Here is an 18,489-nt window from a genome sequence, read left to right on the forward strand (position 1 = left end):
ATTCATTTACCCACAAGGCTGTGTGGCGCCCCACTGAGAGCCTGACAGCAAGTCAATTACTATGGGCACCATGACAACAACCAGCCAGCCCCAAAATAACCCAAAAAGCTGACATTTGGCTCATATAGCAGGATCAAACTGTTAATGGGCGATGACAAAGCAGAATGTTTAAATTGGGGTTTGACAGTTAATAGGTCATAACAACACACTGTGGTACTTGTGGGTAGTCTGGCAGCACTGTATTCATTTATAAAGTAGTGGAACTCTAGTCTAGACAATTATACACACTGACAGCTCCTCATTGAGCCTCCTCAGAAGAGGCAACAAGTAATGGTCATTTCACTTTCTATGCGTGGGTGACAGTCAATATAAGTGATTTCTTAGTACCAATGGCACTCAATGATGTTACCTAAATTTATAACCACCACATAATGGACCACAGACATGCTAGGATATAGTTGTATGGTCCAAAAAAAAATCATTTCAATGGAATGCTTGAAAAACAGTCCTTCCTAGAGCCAGTTTACAAATGTTCATAAAAATGTTTATTTTACACAAATGCCTATGTTGTATAGTGAAATTGACACATTTGTTACAATGCGATGTCAGGTCAGTAAAAAGTAGAGGTCTACAGTATGACTGCAACCTGGCTAACCTTTAGCCTAGTCGTGACCAGGCCAGATGACAGAGGTCAATACGCAGGTTAGCATTTTTTGGGATGACTCATGTATGGAGGCAGCTTTACAGAGTGGTCACTAGCTGGCACAGCCACAAAGTCATAAAATCTGATTTTACCCTAATCTTAACCATACTGCTAACACTAACCTTTAATTAAGAACAAACAGCAATTTTTTGTTTTCATGAATTTTTACAATACAGCCAATTTTGACGCTGGCTAATCTAGCGGAAATCGCTCAGTTCTGCCTCCAGGGCAAGACTTATCCCAATAAACGTCAACCTGCGGTCAATACAGGGAAGGCTGAGCATGTGATAAGGGAATGACATATGCACACGCTTAGCTACATAAATACATACAGTGTAAAGACAAGAGGCACAGTCACAGGAGTTGGGGTTCATACAAAGTCCATCCATTATGGGTACAAAAAACTCCCAGTGCTAGAAGTATAAAATACGTTTGTTTTCATGACGAGTGAGAAAACAAAGAGAAGTTGCATTTCCAAGTGGCTTTTATGAGCCACATGCTGATCGTTAAAAAATGCTTTGTGTATAACCTGACACGGCATCATGCGTTTGTTTGTGAAGGTGTGAAAATGTGTCAAAAGCCTGCATGTTTCACCACCCATCAACAGTAAACCCAGGCCATACCAGTCTTACACCTTCTGGTTTGTCTGCCAGGGGGCGCTGACGGACAGTTTAGTTTTTTATGAATGACATGTAGAGCTGTACTACCGTGGAGGACCTCTACAAGCCAGAAGTCAATTCTACGGGGGATTGAGAAGATTTTACGTAGAAAGGAGGCTGGTCCAGATCACCTCTGAAACAACTCATCCTGGATGGATCTAAATCTGCCATCCACATCCACCAGGGGAGAATATAGGATTCTTATGTCATTATGAGGGATTAAATTCATCAAACATTTCTATGTTCATCCTTTTTAATAAGGAACCAATTCAAAAGCTATCAGGTCCCCAGATTCACAGTTCAACAATATATATCACTTGATGACATTGTAGTAGAAGACAAACTAGACGGGTGAGTTACAAGGGAGGCTCCTCTTCACCACCTCATACCATACTCACCATCTCAAGAGGGTTGATTAGCTTAACTAACCGCTTAGAGCTTCAATGGTAATAGCTGCAGAATAGAGTTCTGCGTACAGTGTACAAGGTACACAGGGAAGATTTATGCTGTGGTCCAAATCAGTGTCATACCTTAGTTGTATCATCTGTGTATCTTCTCTCCTGGAGTTCTCCATCATGCAAAGTAAGCGTGATAGACGTTAAAGCCCGAACTCTGAGATGAGAGATATATGCGGGACATGAATGTGTTGCTTTATAAAAAGGTAATTGTTAAATTTCAGCAAATACAGGGTCCTTAATGGACTCGATATCAAAATATGACTAAGCTGGGAAGTGGGAACATCCCATGAAAAATGTAAAAGTGGAACGGAGACAGCAGCACATCTCCAAAATCAATTACAGAAGCTGTAAATATTGAGGAGTTACATCAGCAATCAGGATCCTATGGGATTCCTAAAATGGGCAACTTTGGTTTTAAATGTTTGAAGAGCTCTGCTTTACAAACCAGCCATGAGTGTATTGGTATGTTGAAAATGTTACATCTGTTCATTTGGGATATGGATGGACCCATCTGAGCTTCCCCCGTGTTGACAGTAGTACTTCTAACAGAACATGGGCCTGTATAGTACAGTATAACCTTCTGTTACAGAGAGAGAGCTGGCTTGTGGATGAGATTAACTGCAGTATAACATGCTGTTGTATTGCTACATTGCACCTGGAAAAGTGCTGCTGTATGCATAAGCCGTACTACTTACTTTGAGGCCTAAAAATACATATTTTTTTAACAGATCCCTTGGAGATTTAAGGCCGTATAAATTGGCATTGAATTTGAATTTAACATCACCAATAACAGCTAAAACAAGGGTTTTGTTTAAATTAGAATTACAAAACAAATGCTACTGATATTCATCTCTGACTAATGTACATCCACAGATTGGGATATAAGGAAATGGGAGGGAGATTAACCCAGTAGGCATAGATTTACACACCATTATATCACAATGTGTTTATACATATTCAATATACAAATGTAGAGAACATGTGCATGTAATGCAAAAATGTGATTGAAGTAGCTATAGTTTCATGATTTAAGTCAAAATGGTTGAGTTTCAACAGGAAATAGGAAACCAAGCCTTGGGCATTAAGGTGGACAGTTATGATCCAGAGAAAGCAGACCAAATAATCGATCCCAGATGCCTCAGTAATACAGGTGTCTGTCCAAGTGAGGGCATCAAGAGACATTCTCACTCTGTTGGTAGAGACTGAGGGAGGAGTGGGACAGCTTCCGCTGCAGAACAGCAGACAGGCCTGAGGCGATTGTGATAAAAGCCTAAAAAGAGACAGTTAAATAGTGGCAGTTCACCGTCCGTAGTGGTTTAGCTGAGGGGGAATGAAGGAATGGCCATGGCAACAGTAGTGTCATCTGACTTCTCGTGATATGTCAAAATGGCCAACCACCACCTCCTTCGGTCTCTACTTTCTGTCTTGAGTCATGGAATTAAAACAATTCCTTGTCTTGAGCTCTGCATCAGTCTTTCAGAGGTGGAACAACTGATTGTGTTCATAGACATTGACACATTATATGCAGTTGTGTGCAGACATTGTTCCTCAATAGTTGCATCTCCACAGAGTCCAGTTCAATCTTCTGTGTGTGCATACAAGACGTGTCAAATTCATCACCGGTGTATATATATTTTTACATTAAAAAAAATATTAACTCATATAAACCAGGTAAACCATAGATAAAAAAGGACAATATATTCCAACGTGTGTGTAACATATATATATATTCATATATAATATATAAAAATCCCAAAATAAAACAAAACTGCAAACCCAAAATAAAACCATTTTGAAAACAAAGGGGTGGTGGTGTTAAAACCAGTTGTCCAGTTCTACACAGAGGTCTCTGACTGTAGCCGCAGGACGAACTTGTGCGACTTGGGGTCGATGAACTCCTCTGAAAGCTGGATGTAGGGGATCCTTTTGGCCGTCACCACCAGGCTGAAGTCTATGCACTTGACGAGGAAGATGGCACCCTCCTTGAGGCCGCTGGTGACCGAGGCCTCACTGACCAGAGTCCACTGCCGGGCCAGCCAGCGCTCGCGGCCGTACTGTAGGGTGGGCCCGGGGGTCAGGTAACTCTCCAGGAAGGCCTATGAGGAGAGGAGTTAGCACTTTCCAAATAACATCATTATTTGTTACTACTATACAAGTAAGGTGACACTCAAAGGAGTTGGTCAAAACCAGTGGAGGCTGATGTCACCTTAAATTGGTGGACGGGCTCATTGTAATGGCTGGAACGGAATGAATGGACCACACAACTATTCCATTCCAGCCATTACAATCCGCTCGTCCTCCGATTTCTCCTCCCACCAGCCTCCACTGATCAGAACACTTGGTCACCTTGGGCGTCATGTTGTTGGTGATGCAGAAGGCCAGGTGCTGCTGGATGCTCTCCATGCTGTGGCAGTGCTGCTGCCTGGTGGTGCGGAGGTACTTCTGCAGGGAGCGGGCCATGGAGGGGAAGATGGCCTGGGCGGCCTCACGGGGGTCCATCACGTCGCCGGGGGCTTTCTTCTGCTCCTCCTCCTGCATGCGCTTGATGTGTGTGAAGGCCTCCTCTACCGCCACCACCAGTCTGGGAGGGCACATGAAATGTGGTTGTTCAGCACAAATGATGATGGAGTGTATACTCCTACTACAGGGGCTTTGGTAACATCTAAAAAGTTTTGACATGGCATAGGAGTAACTAATCAAAAAATATATATAAATAAATAAAAGATTTTCCTACTAGCACTGAATTAGCTGATAACTACTTTATTTAGGGAAGACGTTCTTACTACAACTGTGAAATGTGGTTGTCTCACCCAGCTATCTAAAGATGAATGCACTATTTAGAAGATGCTCTGGATAAGAGCGTCTGCTTAGTGACTGAAATGTAAACGTAATATAATATCAAAACCAAAGAGATGAGACATACTTTGTTTGCTTGGCATGTCCAAACGGCTCCTTTACCACAGATATACAAGAACAATCCCCATATGTCCTTCCATTCCTTTATCAAACAGCCGAAAACCCCCAAACCTGTCTCTCACCGGGCCTTGCGTTTGCGGACGCGTCTCTCGTGCTCTGCCTCCTCGTAGTACAGCTCGTTGTGACTGGTGTCTCGGCGGCGGGCGGCAGCGGCGATCATAGCCCGAGACTGGGAGTGGGCCAATCCGGTCGCTGCGTTGTTCCCAGGGCCTAGGGAGGCAGACAACAGAGGGATGTTAGGTTAATATAGGTGTTCATTATTTTCACTGATGCAGAATATTGCAAAGTCAGAGTGTCAAGATATCACCACGCTAAAAAACATGCCCTATACTTAGCGTAAGACAGACATATATAGACACTTGAAAAAACAATGTGACAACTGAACACACACTTCTTTGTGTCTTTGAATAGTAGTAAAACCCAAATTATAAAGGACGGAACACTGTAATCATCAAAAAATCTGCATAGTTAGAAATGCATGTTCCAAGTTCAAACTTCCTCGCCCACTGTTTCACATTCAGTTATTCCGGGTTCTCTGCCTCTCTGTGTCTTTGGGCGGTGCTGAGTGTCTGTCTTAATAAACATCCCGGGCCAACTTCAAAAGGTGAGCGTCAGGCGCATGTCATTATGAGAGCTTTAATATGCAAGAGAGCGGCAGCTCATGTTAATAGAGGCTAAGAGACGGCTGGAGCTGCTGCAGTATTAATGTAGGGGAGGCTGGGGGTTCGGGACGGGATCATTATATTATACATCCACGCCCTATTTCTCCAGTCTGAGAAACGGCAGCCATGTTTGCACTGCCAGTCAGGTCATGAACCTGTAAACGTACCAACCCAAAAGAGAGATGTTTTTTATTTTGAAGTAGTAATGATGGGGGTTAATATCATGAAGAAGAATTAACTGGTGATCAAAAGAACACAGCTTGCTTGATGTAAAGGCGAGAACCCTGTGGGCGAATACATGTGTATTTCCGTATAAAATATAGTACTGAAAAGCTAAACATTGGGAATTAAGGGTGACTGTCTATGAGTATCATGATTCATTTCAGCAAAGCCATGTCTCCTGCTGCCACATCTGTATTCTGTGTTCTAACAGCCTCTACCATGCTTAGTGGTTAGGTGATGTGTCTTAGTCATGGATAATGGAGGGAGGATAGTCTCTCTCCCAGACTTCCCCATGTCACTGTCCCTGCTGCAGTTACTGTGATGACAGAGAGGGGGACTCCCCAGAGACCAGCTCCTCTATGAGGAGAATGAGAGGAGAGCGACAGAGTGGGCAGTATAGCTATTGATTTAACACTGCTGGCTGTCTCATCTCTGAGCTCTACTGGAGGGTGGAGGGAGAGGAGGAGGAGGAGGAGGAGGAGGGAGACAGAGAAATAATAGAGGAAGGAAGAGAGCAAGAGGCAGAGAGCGAGAGAGGCAGAGAGCGAGAGAGAGAGAGAGAGAGGCAGAGAGAGAGAGGCAGAGAGAGAGAGTCAGAGAGAGAGAGGCAGAGAGCGAGAGTCAGAGAGCGAGAGGCAGAGAGCGAGAGAGGCAGAAAGCGAGAGAGAGAGAGGCAGACAGCGAGAGGCAGAGAGCGAGAGAGAGAAAGGCAGAGAGCGAGAGGCAGAGAGAGAGAGAGCGAGAGAGGCAGAGAGAGGCAGAGAGAGAGAGGCAGAGAGAGGCAGAGAGAGAGAGAGGCAGAGAGAGAGAGAGAGCGAGAGAGGCAGAGAGAGGCAGAGAGAGAGGCAGAGAGAGGCAGAGAGAGAGGGGGGGAGAAAGAGGGAGGTGGAGAGGTGGTACACTTATGGGGAGCACAGAGAAGATACAAATAATGAGATTGCTTGTGAGTACTCATGAAGTAGTCATGATGCCTCTTCACTTCAAAACAAAACATGTTCAAACAAATGCATTTATTTAATTTCCCTCTCTCCAGATATCCTGTGAGATTTCGCTCTTGCCCAGAGCTGATTTGACAAATTCAACTAATTATTATTCCATATCAGAAACAGTCAAAGCAAATGTTGAGCAAAAAGTGAAAATGTAGAACACACTAGTAAATACAAGCAGCGATAAATAGTCACTAGGTCAACGTCGACAGTGACATCACATGCTTTGGGCGTGGCCTACACAAGTGCGTTAAATCATTTCACAGCTGTGTCTCTAAACCAATGAGGCATGCCGATTACAGTGGAGTGTAAGGGGATTGGTTGGGACTGCAGCTCCAGTGGAAGAAAGGCGGGTTAGTCGGTGAGTCCAGACAGTGGTCAGAGATGCAGGGTTTTAGTGAGAGGACTACTATACTTACTGTCCAAAAGGTACGCTTTCAGTTTAGCTTTAAAGACCTCTGGGTGTTAGAGAGAGAGCAACCAAGGAGAGGAGAGAGTCGAACATCAAGCCCAAAGGACAGATAAGAGAGATGAAACAGATATAGAAGAAATGTATAGATAATCCCAAGGGAGTCTCCATGCACTCACCAGTGGCGGGGGTTGCTGGGAACTCACCATCCACATTATAGACCTTGAGGCCGGCCAGGTGCTTGGCGGCACGGGACTTAGAGGCAGTGAGCAGGGCCGGGTTGTGGACAGAGAAGTCCCTGTAGTAGTTCTCTATGATGGCCAACGCTGCCCGCTGGATACTGCACACACACACACACACACAGAGGAAGAATAAGGAGAATTTATTGAGATTTACTTGGAACCTCTGGACATAGAGGAGAAAAAAATAAGCTAATAAAATCCACGACTATAAAAACAAAAATCAATACCATAAAATGAATAATGCATGTCTCTGTGCGAAATAAACCCTGAAAACAAACAAAACAATCGATAAAAAACAGGAAAATCAGGCGCTGCAAGGTCTGACACTGAAGGGAGAAGATGGGGGTGATTAGAGAGAGGGGGGGGGGGGGGGGGGGGAGAGTGAGAGAGATAGAAAGAGGAAGATTGAGAGGGGAGTGGGAGGAGAGGAGTCACTAACGCCAGGAGTGTGACTTTGAGCCATCATGTTATCATCAACAGCCCCCCCCCCCCCGAACACTGGGACATATCCCTGCTGCCTAGGCTCTGTCAAATAAACACAGAACAGAATCTCACAGCGCTGCTGGCAGAGAGAGGCTGAGGTAGAGACAGTCTATTTCCTATTGCTGCTGCAGCATGGACGTCATATCCCGGCACAACATGCCATGTCTTGCCTCTCAAAGACAGCAATATTTCACCAGTTGAGACTTTTCATATGTGTTCTGTTTATTGTGCTTTAGCAATCCATTATGTAGCAACTGAGTATGGCCTGAACACATCTCTAAGCCATTGGCTATGCAGACATGTAGTCAAGTGATCAATGGATCAATGTACCAGTGCTGATTAGCCAACTACATAATACCAATTAATTAAGCATGTGTATCCATTTTGTTTACGTGCCTTTACACAGGTCCAGGTTGACCGTTGGGGTTTTGATCTAGAAATGCCAGGACTGATTTTCTGCTGTAGCTTATTGTAGCCTACTGATCCAATCCGGCCCTGTTAGTATGCTGCTGAGACACAGTCAGACCCCAGTTCCTCTGTGTTGTTATTGTGTTGTAACTGTGTTCGGCCTACTGACAGAGCAGCAGCAGATGCAAGCAGCTTTTCACAGGCCTACAGCAGCACAGGGTCATTTCTCACAGCTCAACAGACTAGTCTACAGTTCCCTTGCTCCAGAAAAAATGGCCCATATTTTAGGGAGGGAGAGAGGGAGTCTCCCCTCCTCCTCCCTTTGACACTGAATCCTGTCTCTCTTTCAATTCTATTCAATTCAAAGGGCTCTCTCTCCCTTTACATCTTTTTCCTTTCCCCTCCTTTTCACTCCCTCTCCCCTCCCCTCCCCTCCCCTCCCATCTCAGGGGCTTGTGTCATTTGTTAAGATGAGTGGCGCTAATTTAACTGTTGCAGACAGCAGCACAATTAGACCAAACAAAATCATGAGAAAACAAAAAGATAATTACTTGACACATTGGAAAGAATTTACACAAAAACAGAGCAAACTAGAATGCTATTTGGCACTAAACAGAGAGTACACAGTGGCAGAATACCTGACCAGATTACACAGACCCACAAAGAATTAGAAAACAAATCCAATTTTGATAAAACTCCCATTTCTATTGGGTGAAATACCACAGTGCCATCACAACAGCAAAAGGGCAACCAGTGAAGAACAAACACCATTGTAAATACAACCTATATTTACGTTGATTTATTTTCCATTTTGTACTTTAACTATTTACACATCATTACAACACTGTATATAGACATATGACTTTGAAATGTCTTTATTCTTTTGGAACTTTTGAGTGTAAATGTTTACTGTTTAAATTTTTTCACTTTTGTTTATTATCTATTCCACTTGCTTTGGCAATGTAAACATATGTTTCCCATGCCAACAAAGCCCCTTAAATTGAAATTGAAAATTGAATTGAGTCAGGGAGGGAGGGATGGAGCACCACGTGCTGGCCTGGAGCATGTGCATTCTATTTCCCCCTGGAGCAGCCAGGCAGCACACTGAGGCTATTGTCACCCTGGGGCCTGTAGACAGAAAGACACCTCTCAGACACAGTCTCCTCTCTTCTAACCTCTCCTTCTCTTTATTCCCCTATTGATACTACACCATGAGAAGGGTTTACTGCTGTGCCGTTCCACATGTAAGAGAGAGAGTAGGAGAGAGAGAGAGAGAGAGAGCGAGAGTAGGAGAGAGAGAGCGAGAGTAGGAGAGAGAGCGAGAGTAGGAGAGAGAGCGAGAGAGAGAGTAGGAGAGAGAGCGAGAGAGAGTAGGAGAGAGAGAGCGAGAGAGAGTAGGAGAGAGAGAGCGAGAGAGAGTAGGAGAGAGAGAGCGAGAGTAGGAGAGAGAGAGAGAGAGTAGGAGAGAGAGCGAGAGAGAGAGAGTAGGAGAGAGAGCGAGAGAGAGAGAGTAGGAGAGAGAGAGAGTAGGAGAGAGAGAGAGTAGGAGAGAGAGCGAGAGAGAGAGAGAGTGTAGGAGAGAGTGAGTAAGTGAGTGAGGGGTGAGTGAGTGAGTGAGAGAGTGAGAAACAGTCATCACATGGGATGTCCTAACAACAGTGACATGGAGAGGGGAGGTGAGAGAGGTACAGTGGCTTGTGAAAGTACTCACTCCCTTGGCAATTTTCCTATTTTGTTGCCTTACAACCTGGAATTAAAATTGATTTTTTGGGGGTTTGTATCATTTGATTTATACAACATGCCTACCCCTTTGAAGATGCTAAATAGTTTTTATTGTGAAAAAACAAACAAGAAATAAGACAAAAAAACTGAAAACTTGAGTGTGCATACAGTGGGGAGAAGAAGTATTTGATACACTGCCGATTTTGCAGGTTTTCCTACTTACAGTGGGGAAAAAAAGTATTTAGTCAGCCACCAATTGTGCAAGTTCTCCCACTTAAAAAGATGAGAGAGGCCTGTAATTTTCATCATAGGTACACGTCAACTATGACAGACAAAATGAGAAAAAAATATCCCGAAAATCACATTGTAGGATTTTTTATGAATTTATTTGCAAATTATGGTGGAAAATAAGTATTTGGTCAATAACAAAAGTTTCTCAATACTTTGTTATATACCCTTTGTTGGCAATGACACAGGTCAAACGTTTTCTGTAAGTCTTCACAAGGTTTTCACACACTGTTGCTGGTATTTTGGCCCATTCCTCCATGCAGATCTCCTCTAGAGCAGTGATGTTTTGGGGCTGTCGCTGGGCAACACGGACTTTCAACTCCCTCCAAAGATTTTATATGGGGTTGAGATCTGGAGACTGGCTAGGCCACTCCAGGACCTTGAAATGCTTCTTACGAAGCCACTCCTTCGTTGCCCGGGTGGTGTGTTTGGGATCATTGCCATGCTGAAAGACCCAGCCACGTTTCATCTTCAATGCCCTTGCTGATGGAAGGAGGTTTTCACTCAAAATCTCACGATACATGGCCCCATTCATTCTTTCCTTTACACGGATCAGTCGTCCTGGTCCCTTTGCAGAAAAACAGCCCCAAAGCATGATGTTTCCACCCCCATGCTTCACAGTAGGTATGGTGTTCTTTGGATGCAACTCAGCATTCTTTGTCCTCCAAACACGACGAGTTGAGTTTTTACCAAAAAGTTCTATTTTGGTTTCATCTGACCATATGACATTCTCCCAATCCTCTTCTGGATCATCCAAATGCACTCTAGCAAACCTCAGATGGGCCTGGACATGTACTGGCTTAAGCAGGGGGACACGTCTTGTACTGCAGGATTTGAGTCCCTGGCGGCGTAGTGTGTTACTGATGGTAGGCTTTGTTACTTTGGTCCCAGCTCTCTGCAGGTCATTCACTAGGTCCCCCCGTGTGGTTCTGGGATTTTTGCTCACCGTTCTTGTGATAATTTTGACCCCACAGGGTGAGATCTTGCGTGGAGCCCAGATCGAGGGAGATTATCAGTGGTCTTGTATGTCTTCCATTTCCTAATAATTGCTTCCACAGTTGATTTCTTCAACCCATGCTTACCTATTGCAGATTCAGTCTTCCCAGCCTGGTGCAGGTCTACAATTTTGTTTCTGGTGTCCTTTGACAGCTCTTTGGTCTTGGCCATAGTGGAGTTTGGAGTGTGACTGTTTGAGGTTGTGGACAGGTGTCTTTTATACTGATAACAAGTTCAAACAGGTGCCATTAATACAGGTAACGAGTGGAGGACAGAGGAGCCTCTTAAAGAAGAAGTTACAGGTCTGTGAGAGCCAGAAATCTTGCTTGTTTGTAGGTGACCAAATACTTATTTTCCACCATAATTTGCAAATAAATTCATAAAAAATCCTACAATGTGATTTCCTGGATTTTTTTTCCTCAATTTGTCTGTCATAGTTGACGTGTACCTATGATGAAAATTACAGGCCTCTCTCATCTTTTTAAGTGGGAGAACTTGCACAATTGGTGACTGACTAAATACTTTTTTTCCCCACTGTACAAAGCATGTAGAGGTCTGTAATAGGTACACTTCAACTGTGAGAGACGGAATCTAAAACAAAAATCCAGAAAATCACATTGTATGATTTTTAAGTAATTAATTTGCATTTTATTGCATGACATAAGTATTTGATCACCTACCAACCAGTAAGAATTCCAGCTCTCACAGACCTGTTAGTTTTTCTTTAAGAAGCCCTCCTGTTCTCCACTCATTACCTGTATTAACTGCACCTGTTTGAACTCGTTACCTGTATAAAAGACACCTGTCCACACACTCAATCAAACAGACTCCAACCTCTCCACAATGGCCAAAACCAGAGACCTGTGTAAGGACATCAGGGATAAAATTGTAGACCTGCACAAGGCTGGGATGGGCTACAGGACAATAGGCAAGCAGCTTGGTGAGAATGCAACAACTGTTGGCGCAATTATTAGAAAATGGAAGAAGTTCAAGATGACGGTCAATCACCCTCTGTCTGGGGCTCCATGCAAGATCTCACCTCGTTGGGCATCAATGATCATGAGGAAGGTGAGGGATCAGCCCAGAACTACACGGCAGGACCTGGTCAATGACCTGAAGAGAGCTGGGACCACAGTCTCAAAGAAAACCATTAGTAACACACTACACCGTCATGGATTAAAATCCTGCAGCGCACGCAAGGTCCCCCTGCTCAAGTCAGCGCATGTCCAGGCCCGTCTGAAGTTTGCCAATGACCATCTGGATGATCCAGAGGAGGAATGGGAGAAGGTCATGTGGTCTGATGAGACAAAAATATAGCTTTTTGGTCTAAACTTCACTCGCCGTGTTTGGAGGAAGAAGAAGGATGAGTACAACCCCAAGAACACCATCACAACCGTGAAGCATGGAGGTGGAAACATTATTCTTTGGGGATGCTTTTCTGCAAAGGGGACAGGACGACTGCACCGTATTGAGGGGAGGATGAATGGGGCCATGTATCGCGAGATCTTGGCTAACAACCTCCTTCCCTCAGTAAGAGCATTGAAGATGGGTCGTGGCTGGGTCTTCCAGCATGACAACGACCCGAAACACACAGCCAGGGCAACTAAGGAGTGGCTCCGTAAGAAGCATCTCAAGGTCCTGGAGTGACCTAGCCAGTCTCCAGACCTGAACCCAATAGAAAATCTTTGGAGGGAGCTGAAAGTCCGTATTGCCCAGCGACAGCCCCGAAACCTGAAGGATCTGGAGAAGGTCTGTACGGAGGAGTGGGCCAAATCCCTGCTGCAGTGTGTGCAAACCTGGTCAAGACCTACAGGAAACGTATGATCTCTGTAATTGCAAACAAAGGTTTCTGTACCAAATATTAAGTTCTGCTTTTCTGATGTATCAAATACTTATGTCATGCAATAAAATGCAAATTAATTACTTAAAAATCATACAATGTGATTTTCGGGATTTTTGTTTTAGATTCCGTCTCTCACAGTTGAAGTGTACCTATGATAAAAAATTACAGACCTCTACATGCTTTGTAAGTAGGCAAACCTGCAAAATCGGCAGTGTATCAAATACTTGTTCTCCCCACTGTAACTATTCACCCCCCCAAAGTCAATACTTTGTAGAGACACCTTTTGCAGCAATTACAGCTGCAAGTCTCTTGGGGTATGTCTCTATAAGCTTGGCAGATCTAGCCACTGGGATTTTTGCCCATTCTTCAAGGCAAAACTGCTCCAGCTCCTTCAAGTTGGATGGGTTTCGCTGGTGTACAGCAATCTTTAAGTCATACCACAGATTCTCAATTGGATTGAGGTCTGGGCTTTGACTAGGCCATTCCAAGACATTTAAATGTTTCCCCTTAAACAACTCAAGTGTTGCTTTAGCAGTATGCTTTAGGGTCATTGTCCTGCTGAAAGGTCCCAGTCTCAAATCTCTGGAAGACTGAAACAGGTTTCCCTCAAGAATTTCCCTGTATTTAGCGCCATCCATTATTCTTTCAATTCTGACCAGTTTCCCAGTCCCTGCCGATGAAAACATCCCCACAGCATGATGCTGCCACCACCATGCTTCACTGTGGGGATGGTGTTCTCGGGGTGATGAGAGGTATTGGGTTTGCGCCAGAGATAGCGTTTTCCTTGATGGCCATCTGACCAAACCAGAGTACCTTCTTCCATATGTTTGGGGAGTCTCCCACATGGCTTTTGGCGAACACCAAACGTGTTTGCTTATTTTTTTCTTAAAGCAATGGCTTTTTTCTGGCCACTCTTCCATAAAGCCCAGCTCTGTGGAGTGTACAGCTTAAAGTGGTCCTATGGACAGATACTCCAATCTTCGCTGTGGAGCTTTGCAGCTCCTTCAGGGTTATCTTTGGTCTCTTTGTTGCCTCTCTGAATAATGCCCTCCTTGCCTGGTCCATGAGTTTTGGTGGGCAGCCCTCTCTTGGCAGGTTTGTTGTGGTGCCATATTCTTTCCATTTTTTTATAATGGATTTAAAAAGGTGCTCCGTGGGATGTTCAAAGTTTCTGATATTTTTTTATAACCCAACCCTGATCTGTACTTCTTCACAACTTTGTTCCTGACCTGTTTGGAGAGCTCCTTGGTCTTCATGGTGCCGCTTGCTTGGTGGTGCCCCTTGCTTAGTGGGGTTGCAGACTGGGGCCTTTCAGAACAGGTGTATATATACTGAGATCATGTGACAGATCATGTAACACTTAGATTGCACACAGGTGGACTTTATTTAACTAATTATGTGACTTCTGAAGGTAACTGGTTGCACCAGATCTTATTTAGGGGCTTCATATTAAATGGGGTGAATACATATGCACGCACCACTTTTACATTATTAATTATTTTAGAATTTTTTGAAACAAGTAATTTTTTTTCATTTCACTTCCCCAATTTGGACTATTTTGTGTATGTCCATTATATGAAATCCAAATAAAAATCAATTTAAAAATAAAGGTTGTAATGCAACAAAATAGGAAAAACGCCAAGGGGGATGAATACTTTTGCAAGGCACTGTATGCAACTTTACATACCCAGTGCTGACGAAGGGGAAATGTCAGGCTAAGTGATAGGACATTATGGATACAGTGCTATGAAAAAGTATTTGCCCCCTTTCTAATTTTCTCTACTTTTGCATATTTGTGATACTGAATGTTATCAGATCTTCAACCAACACCTAATATTAGATAAAGGGAACATAATTGAACAAATAACACAACAATTACATATTTATTTCATAAACAAAGTTATGCAACACCCAATTCCCCTGTGTGAAAAAGCAATTGCCCCCTTACACTCAAATGCTTCCTGGAGTTGTTGATCAGTCTCTCACGTCGCTGTGGAGGAATTTTGGCCCACTCTTCCATGCAGAACTGCTTTAACTCAGTGACGTGTGGGTTTTCAAGCATGAACTGCTCGTTTCAAGTCCTGCCACAACATCTCAATTGGGATTAGGTCTGGACTTTGACTAGGCCATTCCAAAACTTCCAATTTGTTGCTTTTTAGCAATTTTCATGTAGACTTGATTGTGTGTTTTGGATCATTGTCTTGCTGCATGACCCAGCTGCGCTTCAGCTTCAGCTCACAGACGGATGGTCTGACATTCTCCTATAGAATTCTCTGATACAGAGCAGAATTCATGGTTCCTTCTATTAAGGCAAGTCGTCCAGGTCCTGAGGCAGCAAAGCATCCCCAAACCATCACACCACCACCACCATGCTTGACCTTTGGTATAATGTTCTTACTGTGGAATGCAGAGTTTGGTTTTCGCCAGGCATTACTGGAACCATGTCGTCCAAAAAGTTATGCTTTTGAATCATCTGTCCATAGAACGTTCTTCCAAGAGTCTTGATGATCATCCAGGTGCTTTTTGGCAAAGTTGAGTCAACTTTTTGGACGAGATGGGTCCCATTATGCCTGGCGAAAACCAAACACTGCATTCCACAGTACGCACTGTATATCCTCTCCCTCATCCCAATGCAGTGCAGTATGTATACACAGTGCCTTCATGAAGTATTCACAACCCTTGACATTTTCCACATTTTGTTGTGTTACAGACTGAATTTAAAATAGATGTAAATGTAAATGTTGTGCCACTGATCTATACACAACACCCCCACAATGTCAAAGTGGAATATTGTATTTAGAATTAGAATTATAAAAAATGAAAACTGAAATGTCTTGAGTCAATAAGTATTCAACCCCTTTGTTATGGCAAGCCTAAATATGTTCAGGAGTAAAAATGTGCTTAACAAGTCACATAAGTTGCATGGACTCACTCTGTGTGCAATAATAGTGGTTAACATGATTTTTGAATGATTACCCCATATCTGTACCACACATACAATTATCTTTAAGGTCCCCCAGTCGAGTAATGAATTTCAAGCGCAGACTCAACCACAAAGACAAGGGAGGTTTTCCAATGCCTCGCAAAGAAGATGGGTAAAAATAAAAAAATATCCCTTTGAGCATGGTGAAGTTATTAATTACACTTTGGATGGCGTACCAATACACACAGTCACTACAAAGATACAGGCGTCCTTTCTAAATCAGTTTCCGTAGAGGAAGGAAACCGCTCAGGGATTTCACCATGAGGCCAATGGTGACTTTAAAAATGTTACTGAGTTTAATGGCTGTGATAGGAGAAAACTGAGGATGGATCAACAACATTTTAGTTACTCAACAACACTAATCTAAATGACAGAGTGAAAAGAAGGAAGCCTGTACAGAATAAAAAATATTCCAAAACATGGATCATGTTTGAAATAAGGCACTAAAGTAATACTGCAAAAAATGTGGCAAAGATATGAACTTTTGCTCCTGAATACAAAGTGTTATGTTTGGGGCAAATCCAACAGAAAACATCACTCACTGAGTACCACTCTTCACATTTTTAAGCATGGTGATAGCTGCATCATGTTATGGATATGCTCGTCATCGGCAAAGGACTAGGGAGTTTTTTTCAGGATAAAAAGAAACCTGGTTCAGTCTGCTTTCCAACAGACACTGGGAGACAAATTCAGCTTTCAGTAGGACAATAACCTAAAACTCAAGGCAAATTTACACAGGCGTTGCTTACCAAGACACATATTCTGTGTAGATTGTTGGGGAAAAATTAAATTAAATTCATTTTTATCCCAATTTGTAACCCAAAAAATATGGAAAAGTCAAGGCGTGTGAACACTTTCTGAAGGCACTGTATATATATTATAAACCAGCTTTACACTGCAGGGGGTATTGTATAGGTTAGCAGCAGCTATCTGTCCACTATAGAGGGATTTAAGCCTGGGATTCATCCCATAGTGGTGGTGGATATCTCATAGTGACAGATACAGAGAAAATGGCCGAGGCAGGATGAAGAGTGTTAGTGGATGTGTACATGTGGAGGAGGCAGGTGGGTTCACTAACCCACAACTACAATGTCAAATACATGGCTGTATAAACAATGGCTTATATATTGCTGGTATGGTACACAGACAGAGACACTGTCGTGGAATACTGACAGACAGACAAACACCGCTGTCGTGGAATACTGACAGACAGATCTTCAAAACAAAGGCAAACTGTAAAACAACTTTGTTTTAAATACACTTAAAGGTATAATACTCCTGGGATGGCACACAGGCAAACCCAAACCACTCTTTGTATGCCACATTCATTGATACATACTGTATGAAGACATTTCGTCAGACACACACAATTGCGCATTAGCCCAAAACAAGGACAAACTACTAAACCAACTTCCTAAAGTTTTAACTATAATACATACACACATTGTGACTAAGGCAGCACTTTGTGCAGAGTCAGGGTCTCCGGTGCTCACTACTTTGATCAATTATTAAACTACAGTAGAGGGAGGAGACAAATAAAGCCCAAACTGGCCTAGATTTGAGCCTGTCTGTGCCTAAGTTCCCTGTGGCTCTTCTCTTCCATAAGTAGCTACTTGTTATGGTAGGCTACACACTGGAGATAGGGGACAGAATGAATAAGGAGAATAGCAGGATTCTTGCCGAGGTGAATCTCTGGTAGTTTTGGTGTTAGGAGCTTGAGCACTTTCCTCATGTCAGATCCAGACACAAGAACAGGCCTCCTGGCCTCCTAGGTAGGTTCATTCTTCTGATACCCCATCAGACACTTGCCAGACAGCCTGCCTGCCAGACACACAGAGGAATGTCATCACCAGTCGCCTGGGAACGGAGGAGGACAGGCCTGGGGAAATGGCCGGAAACTGGGAATCTGTGTGTGTACAAAAGTGTGTGTGTGTGTATTATGAGTGTGTATGGTATGCATCTTCTCTGACCAGATGCTCAGTGTGGCCTGTAGGGAGCACTAATTAGCTGTTTGTTTACAAGCGCATACAGACAACAGAGAGAGTGCTGCTGCGTCGGCCAGCTGAGGAAAATAGCAAGACGCTTTATGAGCGACAACACCCCAAGGGCAGCCTCTAACAACACTGGTGAAGCAGAGGCTAAAGCAATTTACATGTCCATCATCTGCCACTGTACTGAGGTAGAGAAAGGTGAACCAGAGTGCCCCAGCATTATACCATCATATGTTTGAGGCCCTCTCACAAAAGGGGATATATATGAGAGAGAGAGAGAGAGAGAGAGAGAGCGCCATGGACTGAAATGACCATGTTTATAATTAGGATGCCTTTTGACAGTCTCAATACATCACTCATCAACGCGTCATGAGATAAAACATCTTCCTGGTACAGTCAGACGGCACATCAAAGGACAAGTCATTACAGACCAGGTTCTTCTAGTCTGAGCTGTTCTC

General features: G+C 43.5%; 1 protein-coding gene across 2 annotated transcripts in view; it reads right to left on the reverse strand.

The window, feature by feature from the left end:
- Positions 1-531: 531 nt before the first annotated feature.
- Positions 532-18,489, reverse strand: part of LOC311115425 (vang-like protein 1) — a 48,058-nt gene continuing 30,100 nt past the window's right edge. Inside the window, exons 6-9 of one of the 2 annotated variants that reach the window (XM_084190605.1) lie at positions 7,282-7,415; positions 4,859-5,006; positions 4,167-4,401; positions 532-3,916 (exon numbers count right to left, since the gene is read on the reverse strand). In XM_084190605.1, coding sequence (XP_084046731.1) covers positions 3,656-3,916; positions 4,167-4,401; positions 4,859-5,006; positions 7,282-7,415 — 778 coding nt within the window. In that variant the 3' untranslated portion in view covers positions 532-3,655. Of the gene's footprint in view, positions 3,917-4,166; positions 4,402-4,858; positions 5,007-7,254; positions 7,416-18,489 lie in introns of both variants that reach the window. The other variant, XM_084190604.1, reaches the window with a different exon arrangement.

This window comes from Coregonus lavaretus (assembly GCF_964263955.1).
Source record: "Coregonus lavaretus genome assembly, contig: HAP1_SCAFFOLD_123, whole genome shotgun sequence".
In the NCBI taxonomy this organism is placed as follows: Eukaryota; Metazoa; Chordata; class Actinopteri; order Salmoniformes; family Salmonidae; genus Coregonus; species Coregonus lavaretus.